Here is an 11,217-nt window from a genome sequence, read left to right as displayed (position 1 = left end):
CAGATAGTAATGGTGGTATAAATTTACCCTGTAACATCAAGGCATGAATGCATATATTAGAGATATGAGACAAGGGTAAGATAATAGCCACCACCCTTGTCAACTGTTCTGATTAATTATACACACATCATAAAGAGAGTGTATCTATCAGTGAAGTAAGCAGACAGCATCCCTTCAAACATCTTGAAATTACTTTTTTTATCCAATTGAAAGTACAGCAAATTATGATCAAATTATTCTGAAAAATAATGTTGAACTACACATTTTTGCCATATGACTTTATTGCATCTTCCTCATTGGCCATCATGGAACTGAAGGCATGGAAAGGGACAGTGTTCTCCTGTCTGATGGTGCAAAGCCTAGCGCAATCAGCTGATATAAAACTGTTGATTTTTATTCATCAGCTGCTACATTTCATAGAAATTCTGGTAAAATATTTACAAAAGTTTGAATACAAATCTTGTGTTTTGATGAGACAAAACCTGTAACTAATCATAGTGTTTCTATATTCATGAACAATCATTATTCCCATTTCCCCCCACTATTTATTGGAATAATACATAATGCAGAAAAGTGTCTTTTTCCTGGTTTCTCCTATTTTTAAAGCCAGTTTAAGCTGTATTGTTCTCATAGTGCAGCAAACAAGAAAACTTTCAGATTTTAAAGTTTCCATTGATACCCATTTTGAGTGTCAGTGCAGATTTTAAAATCTCATTGAGCATTTTCTTGGATAAGGACCATTACAGCATATGACAGAAGAGGGCAAACTGGTTTTGGTAGAAAATAAAGTATTATACATCATTAACAACTTTCTTTTCTGAATCATTTCACCAATCTTGTTTTTCTCTGGATATATACTGTTGTGTGTTGATTACTGATAATTTGAGCAGCTAATTAGAATGCCAAAAGGAAGCAGAAGAGCTACATTTAATCTTCCAACTCACTAAATGTCAATATAACATATATATATACACACAGAGACTTTTTTTTTCCAAAATGCCTTGAATGATTTGAAAAAAGAAAAGTAGGAAGGAAGAACACTGCAGTTAATGTAGCTGAAATCTTTGAAATTGTCTGTTGAGACAGAAATGTGAATGCAATGATGTTTATTACTGTGATCAAAAAGAGAAGGATACAGAATTTATTTGGAAAGTGATATTGTAGTACCCTCATTCATTTAGTAATAGAAATACCATAGAATTTTGCTGTTGTTTCCATCCAAAGTGGATAAGAATTTATACTGTTGTTAGTTTGCTGCAGAATTTCATGAAGTACTAAAGGCAGAGTTTAGTAAAAAAGGTGTATCCTATTACCATTCATGCAACATAGACAATGAATAACAAAGATGAAGAGTAAGTTTTCAGATGTTATCTGCTCATAATCAAAGGCTGGAGCTGAGCACAAAACCATAGAATAGCTGTGTAGGACCATGAAGAATGATTTTTATGTACCTGTAAGTGTGCTTAAAAAGAAAAAGAAAGAAAACCTCTTTGAAGAAAATGTGGATTCTCCTCTGTTCTGCACTGCTGGGGAAGACAGGGAGAGAGAGGCACGATGCAGGGTATTTTTGATGATAATTTAAAAGATCCAACAACAAATGGTGTGATAAAACAGCTGCTTTAATAAGATATAATAAAAAGAGGAATACAGATAGCAGGCAGATCTTGCATCCCTTCACATGCTGTGCATCCCACATTTATGCAGCATGGGATTAATGCTGGATGGATTTTCCCACGCCAGGCTGCACAGATCCTGTCCTCTCCCTCCCATACTGTGGTGGCTTATATCCAGTGCAACAAAACCCCCCCAAGTATCTTCTGGTATGTTGCAATGTTATATTTGTCATAACACTCACAAGTGTTCAGCACAGGCTTTTATAGGCATTCTGGCATATAACCTTGTAGCAGGTACCCATTCTAACATTCAGGCTTTCCAAGCCTTAGGCCCAATGTAGCAGACATGGACTGCTCAAGATCTCTAATTTCTTGACTACAATGTCTTCTGCAAGGCTCCCAGTACATCTCCTGATACCATTTAATAACTTTATGTTGTATGAATACCTTCCTTCTCATAAATCAAGGAAACAGGGCACAAGAGAAGATGCTGGTATTCTGTCTTAAAACCAGAAAATTTTCCTGAGAGCTGTCAATAATTATATATTCTTACATCTTGAAGTTTGTGTTTGAGAATTGAGTATAGGATGTGGCTGAAAATGTTAATTTTGCTTAACCAAAAAGGCAGGGAAACAGTATGTTCTCAGCATATTTTCTATCTACAGATGTTGTATTTGTTCCAGCACTGCAGTCTTTATGTGAAGACTGCACATCTTTCCTGAACAGAAGTTATAGGACTGATTAAAAAATTAAGTGAGGTTTCTTGTTCTGTGTTAGGTGAGATGATAGCTGTTGTTTATGATTTTATATTGCACTCTTAAGTTATGACTGTTTTCTTCTAACCTGTTAATGTTAAAATTAATATGTATGGGGCTTTTAAGGCACTTTTTTATCCCCTCTCCTTTTTTGAGCAAAGCTCAGAATCATACATATCGTTTTGCATTCACACAATTTAATGTGTTCTGTACTCAGCATCTTAAATCATTTAATTTGATGCGGTACAGTTGCATAATTGTAATTACTTTTTATTTTCTTTCCTATGTCACCCCTAGAAAAATAGACAGATAAAAAGTAGAACTTTGTAGCTGAACTTATGGGACCCCAAGTGCTATATATTACATGGTTATTTCCTCACAATGTGAAAACTAATTTTAAAGAAAATCCTTCAGGTTGCCCTGGGGAAATTAATTTGCTTTATTGCATAAAAAAAGACTATGTAAGATAACATAGACAAACACAAAACTGTGATCTGCATCTAGAGCCACTGTCTGGGCATGCAGGGATAAATTTGAAATTCCAGAACCCACTTGGAGCTGAGTTTGGTGAGGGACATGAAGAGCAAATGATGGGCTGCTATAGAGATACCAGCAGTGAAAAACAGGCTAAGGCAAATGTGAGCCTTCTGCTGAGTGGGATGATGACTTGGTGGCAAAGGATATGGCAGGAGCCAAGTAGTACCAAAGGTCTTCTTCACATCAGTCTTTACTGCCAAAACTGTCCCCAGGAATGTGACACCAAAGGAAAAGTTTGGTAAGGAAGTAATCTTCTAGCAAGGAAGCCTTATCCATTGTGAATAGGATCTGATGGAGACCTTTTAAACAAACTGGACATTCACAGGTCAAAGGGCCTGGATAGGATGCACCCACACACGCTGGGCATTTCACCTGCAGTGGAAAGAATTATTTTGTGCAGCTTTAAAGCCATAAGGATATTGTTCTCTTATAAATCTTATTTTATAAAAGTCAACACCTCTTTCTTCTCATCTAAACTAAAATAATCCAAGATCTTTTTAACCTTTCAGTCCATTCTTTCTGTAGTTGCAGTACTGATATCTACTGATTAAGTCTTTATTTAGAAAATGGTAGCTGTCAATAAAACATCAAACATATTCCATCTCATGATTGCAATTTACAGCAGAGGTCCAGTTTAGGAGAATAATCAAACAATTTAAACCAAAGCATCCAAATATCATTTAGAAGAGACTGGTTAAATACTCTGTTCATGTCTGCCACTGAAATATGCAGTAAAACAAATCTATTTTTTGCTGTCAGCACTGGTTATCTAAGAGTCATACTGATATTAGCAGTTTAGTCGGTAAAAATTTTCCTTTAGAGCAGCTCAATGTGTGGAGGATGCATGCTCAGCCAATGGAGCTGAGATGTGCTTCAAGCTAAGGTCTTCTGAAAGTAAGAATCTGAAATCAGAAGAACACATATAATGGCAGATGATTGAGAAATAGTTAAAAACTTGTTGACTCCATTTTGATCTTAGCAGAAGTTCAACATAAATTCTGCCTCCTGATGTAAACATTTACTTACTAAGTGACAGGATGGCAAATTCTGTTAATCTTCTCTTTTGCCAGTTTATTGGATCCTAACAGTTCAAAAATTACAGGAAAGGCAAGGATGATATCTGAAAATAATGCACACATAATAGTTCAGAGAATTAATTTGTTTTAATGATAATTAAACACAGACTGAGGATGTTTGAAAGCTATGCCTATATTCTGTGTTTTTATCCTAGTATTCAATATCACTTCAGTAGCATTACTATTCCTTTCTGTTTGCATCAAGATCCCATTTTTACACTTCAAAGCACTGACTATAAGACATAATTATCATCTTCATTTTGTCAAGGGAAAATTTAATGACAGTTTAAATACTGTGTCTAAGGTCATATAATGAGGTCGTTCTGTTGAGGTAATTTGTGAAAAAAAGAATCAGGAGACACAAAATAGTTGGAGATTAAAACAAAAGCCCTGTAGCTGTGTTATCCTAAGCCTCTGAATCATGAGTTTGTCAGAAAGCACATGGACACTTCTTCCAAGGACCCTTGTGCATCTTTGGGGCTCTGTATATTCTTTCAGAACTCAGGAAGAGAAATGCTGCACTACCTAAGGCAAAAAGCCCATCTTTGTCCTGTCAGTAAAAGATGTTTGGGAACAGTAAAAGATGCTTGGGAAAATAATACTGTCTGGATCTTTACTAGAGTGACAGTTGTTCCTGTTTCCACTCTCAAGTTTCAGCTGTCAGCAGCTGAGGGACTTTGTATACCAACATAATTTTAAGTAATATGTCTTCATTACATTTTCCAAACTTTTTTTTTTTAAAGCACAAGAATATTTAGCTTTTGCAACACTTGTTTCAATGAGCATAACAATTTCATTATGTGTATGTGTGACATATGTATTCTCTAATATTCCTTTCCTTTAATTTTTTGTTTATTTCTTAATACCATTACTTTCCAATATGCTTTGTTTTTCAGTGATGGTGTTTTAAAATTTTTATTTTGTGGCATGCTGAGCTCTAAATATTTAAAATTTGAAAAAATTATATTTGCTTTCTTTTTTTTTTCTTCTCCTGAGGCAGAAAGAGCAATATTAGGATAATAAATTTTCATTGGTTGCAAAGGTCTAAAAACCAGCTGTAAACAAGATAGCCAAATAAAACTCATTTTTTCATGGAAAAAGGCAACTTAAACGTTTAGTTGTTTACCATGACATCTTATACTTCCCATCTTGGTGCTCCAAAGATAATAGCAAATGTCATACAGCATGCCAACTTTAATAGCAAGCTTGCACTACAGTCATGCCTAAGAATATCTCTTGTGCCTTTTGGTTTTGCATGTTTCTGTCATAACTATATCCTGAAATAAATCTCTTCAAAGCCCAGTGCTTAAAGGAAATTGTGAAAATTACATCACCTGCCATTAATATATATCATTTATGTGTATGCAAACTTTTTGCAATGGATTATGAAATGTGCTATTGCTAATGGCTAATGGAGTCAACTTGGGGGAGTGTAGTGAGAGTGTTGGGGTTTACCCTATCTCCACTCACAATTTTGTCATGTGACAAAGAGAACTATTGCTAATTCACTGTTTCCTTTGATGTACCTGTAGAAGTATGTTAGTGAATCAAAGGTTAAAACATCATAATTATTTCAAAATTGATATATCATTTCATGTTTTTTTCTTGTTCATTTGTGCTTTCTGTTCTTTCCCTCTCTTACATGCTGCAGTTGCAAACATATTGTGGCGAGAGCAAGGTACTAATACTGATTACTTTTTTTCATATCTTCTATATTATGGTGAAATGCTCATCTGTTGTTTCTTTTGTGTGTCTGTGTCTGTTTGTTTATACTCTACCGTTCCAGTAATCACCTTCCCCCTTGCAACATTTGAGGAATTTGATTTAAAGAAAAATTACAGTGGATAACAATCCTTTAAATGCTCATGCCTTTGTGAACTGCTTTTCCTTTGGGGGAGAGAGAAGGAAATAAGCTGTTAAAAATTTTCAGACAATTACTCAAAGGTATACAACAAGAGGCATAGATTTCAAATGTAGACTTTAATCTTTTGTTTGTTTGTTGACATGATAAAGCTTCCAACCAGCCAGCCTGTATGCTGTTGGGATTGATCTTCTATGAATCAATCCTATCTGACAAAATTATAATCTTAAACAGTTTAATGCAACTTGAGATACCTGCTCTTTCTTAATAAACCAAGTGTTTTATTCTTTTAGTCAGGATGGGTTCGTAAATAAATGTTGGGAGGGGAAATGGATGTTTGTGATTTGTGACTGACTGAAGGATAAATATAAATACAGACAGTGTTAGATGTTAATAACATAGAAAGCATGGAAAGTATACTTTACTGGCAAAGGCTGGTATTAATTTTCATATATATGAGGTAATCTTATAAAGATTAATCTCATATTCCAGAAAAATACAATAATCTGAGTGTTGTCATGAGCTCTCATATTTTCCTGTAAGTAGCCTGTTATTCATTTAAATTTGCAATTCAGGAATTAATATATTTTTGGAATACGAATTTATTTCAATTATTTCCATTGGAAGATTGATAATGCACAAGTGGATCAGGCTCTGTTTTGAATTCATGCTACACCTGTTTTTTCTGCATATTTCTTAAAGATTTGTTTTCAGTTAATTTAAAGATTGAAAAACACAGTATTTCATTTGCCTAATTACATAGTAACCTTTGGCATTCCCCAGTGTGTTTATAAATATGAACTAGTTCTATTTTTTATATTACTGTTTTACCAGTTGCTCAGCTGGTATAAACAATCAAGTTCTCTGATTATAGTGGAGCTCAGCTGTGATTCTCCTGCTCTATTGGCCTTGCAGAGTACAAATGATGTGTTCAGAGTTTCATACAATTCCAGTGTTAATTAAACTGATGTGCAACAAGATTCTAGCACCAAACTTTTCAAATATATGGTGTTTTCATCACTTGTTGGGAAGGTATCACTTGTGTATTATCTTGTGTTTAATCTTGAATAAAACTGAAAACATAATTGGTACCCCCTTGATTTTTTTAGAGTTTTGTCTTTTCAAGTCAAGTCCTGTGTTGCTTTCAGTGAATAGAAAGCACTTAGGAAAACTTAAATTCTGTGACAATAAAGATGAGTTAAAGATAGTAGCTTACCAGAGTGCTTATGGTAAACACATTCAAATTTCTCTGTGACTATTGTGAAACTAAGCAGGAAGCTATTGATAGTAGCAGATTTTCTATCATCCAGAGCAGATTTGCTTGATCTCTTCTGCATTTCTCAGTGGCCAATCCTTGTGTTTCCAAGAAATGCTGTTACTAGTTGCAATGCTGGAAATCACTTAGAAGAGAGCAATACCCTGAAGATGCCAATAAATATCACAACTAATTTCTCTGGGCCATGCATAATCTGTCATTTTCTGTTATCAAAGTATTAACAGGTAGGAAGGGAGGGATGATTGGTAGAACAATCAAGATCATGAAACCATAGATAGTCTTTAGTGCCTACAGTGCCTATTTCTATATGGAGTACACAAAAAGCTTATCACAACTACTTGCATCAGAAAATCTGGAAGGATTTTGAAGGTACATTAATTTGTATTACAATAATGTTACAATATATAAACAAATTTAAATATATTCATATATTCATAGACATGCAAAAGAGCCCAAACCACCACTATTCTATTCAAATCAGTGTTAGCCAGTTTTAAATGTTAATTCAGTCTTAATGAAGCAAATTTATCTGCTTTTATCATTATTGATTCTGGCACTGTATTATAAATCTACAAGGTTGTATTTGGTGGGGAGGGGTGAGCAAAATTAGGTCAGATGCCTCTACAGGAATAGCTCCTGTAGTTGTGATGAAGTGGCTTGCCTAGGTGATTAAATATTTGTACAAATTAGATATATATACAGGTATTTATAGCCACTCAAATTAAGAGTTTTGGATCATAATAACTTGGGGGATTAATTAATTAGACCCACAGATAGATTCCTTATATGAACTGACTTCCCTAACTCAGTATTGAAATGGAAAATGGACATTTTGTACTATGTCCTTCACTGATTTTGGAGTACAGTTTGGTGGACATTACTACCCAGGCTTTGGAATTAAAGCCTTAAAAGTTTGGGCTGGGTTACTCTACACAGATATTATCTGTACCTTGGAAAGCTTGTCTTGGAGTACTGGCAGCTGAGATGGAAGTTTTAGGAGTCTGTTTATCAAATGTCTGGATCACTTGGGGCTATCATCTGATTAACTTCCTCACATTCTGAGATTACTTATCCTGCTTACAATTATAATATAATAATCATATAATTATAATATACTTTAGTCAACAAGATGAGGGAAAAGGGAAGATCCTGTTTTGCTCCCAACCAGCTCCACCTATTCATCACCAAAACACAGTAAGCCAGTGCTCTACACTGTGTTCACTGGTAGGCACAGCCTACCCTCAGTCAGGCTTATCTACAAATTCCAGCTGTTCTTACAGGATGCAACAGCAGGCATTTTCTAAAGAAAGACCTTAACATGTTATCTTACACAGGATGTATGATTTACCTACAAAGGCATACAAAAATGTCCATTGGCCAGAGCAGACATATTGCCCTGAGTGCACCTTATGCTCTGAATAAACAAGATTGGTGAGGTTTTTGTGAACCTGAGCCTGCTTCTATGCTACACCAAATGCAGCATAGAGAAATTACTCTCTCACTTTTTGGTAACCTGTTAATAGATAGATTTGATCTAAAGTTAGGAAAACCCTGCTTAGAAACTGTCCCTCTTTCTTTTGGGGAATACTTGGCCAGAAATTGGAAATAATTCCACAACATTTCTCAAAGATAATTGGACTTGTTTGTTCTGGGCATGACCTGACAGCTTTTTGCATATTACTGCCTTCTAAATGACTGTATTAGTTATGTGATTCCTAATGGGGAGTGGAAATTTTTATGTATGTGTGTACATACATAAATCTATACAAAAACATACACTCCCACCCTCACGCCCCTTAAACTCCTTTTATATTAAGATGTGTTCTCTGTATATTAACATAGGTTTTCCTTCAGAATTTAGGATTACAGAATTTCAGGCTCAGATTTCCTCTTCCTGGTTTTCATTCCCCTGTGTACTTTTACCAAATTTGTTATGTCAAGTGGAAACTTAGCCCACTGTTTAGCTGTCAGAGTAGTTATAGTGATAAATTTATGAGCACTGTAATTTTCTTCGTTGAATTTTATGAATATTAACTGATCATCTATCATAGCATCCACATTGCAAACCAACAACTGTTGTCTTAGTTGGCACATGGTAAACTCAGGAGAATGTCCTTTTCTATGGTCATGCCCATGACCACAGATATCTGGTTCCTACCTGCTTCACAAAACTTTACATCATGCCTCTTACTCAGCAACATTGCAGTAGAAGGATTGAGAATTTCTATAAATATTTGTGACCCATCAACCTTGGGTTGAATATCTGCTCAACTCTGTCTTTCCAATAAAATACAATAGAGAGTATTTCCTTTTCTGATTGAAAAGATGTCAAATGAGGGTTTATAATAAAGATTCAGGTCTTCTCTTTCAGTGTTATACAGAAATTATGTTAATTCTTCCATCCCTCAGCAAAAGGGAAAAAAATATATGGAGAATTTATATTACTTTGATTCATCACAGATGATTCCGCAAGATCATTTTTATTCCTGCAGCTGTCAAACTGTGTATTTCTAGATCTGTATTCATAATGATACTGTCTGGCCAATGAGCAAATTATGTGAAATTCTGAATAATGTAATAGTTTAGTTTTAGTTTTACAACATAAGATCCTATCATACCAAAACTCTGATGAGGTTTCTAGTTCAAGAAAAAGATTTTCTTTTTTGTCATTATTTAATTTTATACATTTAAATGTGTTTTTGTTCCTAAGGTCTGGGAATTGGGAACATGTTTTATGTTTTTTATGAAGATGGCATCAAAGTAATACAACCAGTGGAATGTGAATTTCAGAGACATATTAAGCCTAGTGAAAAACTCCTCGGTTTTCAGGCAAGTTATTTTTAAAAATTTATTTGTAGTGTTTTCTCAATTATAGTTTTCTTTAGATAAGAGTTTATTATTACTAATTTAGTGTTTTCTGCTTGATAAATTGAGACGTCTTCTCAATTAATAAATAGCTTATAATGGTGAACTCAAAATTTCCTGTATTTTCCTTGATTAAATTCAAACTTTCAGTTTCTCTTTTAGAATGAATATTCCCTGTATACTTTTGAAACCCTTTATTTCTTTGGCTGTCTTTTTCCTTTACCAGTCCTTTAACAGCTCTTTATTTTGGATTTTGTTGTTGTTGCTGTTGTTTTCTTCCACTCCCCCCCACCCCCCACCCCAGTTAAACATATCTCTATGAATCAGGGATTGATTTTCTGTCTATTAAATGTAAGATCTAAAGTTATTATTTTTAATGGCTTCTTCTCCACTGGATGTTCATCTGTATTAAACTATTAGCTATCATGAGGCAAATCCCTGTCCTGATAAACACATCTCCACTGAAGTTAGTAGATATGATTGATGCTTTGACTCCAACTTAAAATTCATATAAGTAGTTTCAATAACTTTATTGTTAACATATTTATAGCAGTTTGTATCGAATTCTGTGAATTTATGAAGCTGTTTCCCTGTGTAGGGTACAAAAAACCACTAGTGTATTTTTCACTTCCATTTATTCGTGTGATGTTTTTGCTTTACTGCTAATTAAATTGCTAGCTGACATGGTCCATGTTCTCACAGAAACACTTGGTACTAGTCACTGCATTAAAGCTTACACTGTATGATCTCTAACCTTTCAAAACCAGTAACTTTTTCTCATTTGGATTTGAATGAGTGACCTTGAAATATGTACTAACTCATGAGTTGTACACTTTGGGGATTTTTGTGTATGTTTTTTTTTTTTTTCTCTAAGCCTAAAGCACACTGAAATAACAGCAGAACTGTCTCAATGTAATTTGCTTCTTCAGTTATCATTATTGATGTGAAAGGCTCCTGTACTCAGCAACAAGATTTATTTTCGTGTGAATAATTATGCTTTGAACAGCTAATCATACCTTGATTTGTGCTGCTTAAGTGAAATTAGGTTGACACAGCCAAAAATAAGCCAGAAAACTTTTTTATGGCTGTTTAATTCAACAGCTGATTATTTAGGAAGTCTGTTAAAATTTTATTGATCTAAAGGGCATTCTAGATTTTCAGTGTATTTTTATTAAAATGTAATAATAATCAGGATGGATAAGTAAAATTTGTTTCTTTTTTGAGCCTTTCAAAC

The 11,217-nt window shown here is 34.3% G+C and overlaps 1 protein-coding gene across 1 annotated transcript in view; it reads left to right on the top strand.

The window, feature by feature from the left end:
* The window catches only part of FSTL5 (follistatin-like 5), a gene marked incomplete at its 5' end in the record, with an annotated part of 59,114 nt that overhangs the window by 11,648 nt on the left and 36,249 nt on the right, over nucleotides 1–11,217 (top strand). Inside the window, 2 exon segments of the mRNA XM_009085182.1 lie at nucleotides 5,633–5,659; nucleotides 9,829–9,947. Of these exon segments, the coding sequence (XP_009083430.1) occupies nucleotides 5,633–5,659; nucleotides 9,829–9,947 (146 nt within the window).

Source organism: Acanthisitta chloris, unplaced genomic scaffold (genome assembly GCF_000695815.1).
Source record: "Acanthisitta chloris isolate BGI_N310 unplaced genomic scaffold, ASM69581v1 scaffold4842, whole genome shotgun sequence".
Lineage (NCBI taxonomy): Eukaryota > Metazoa > Chordata > Aves > Passeriformes > Acanthisittidae > Acanthisitta > Acanthisitta chloris.
This window is presented reverse-complemented; position numbering and strand designations above follow the sequence as displayed.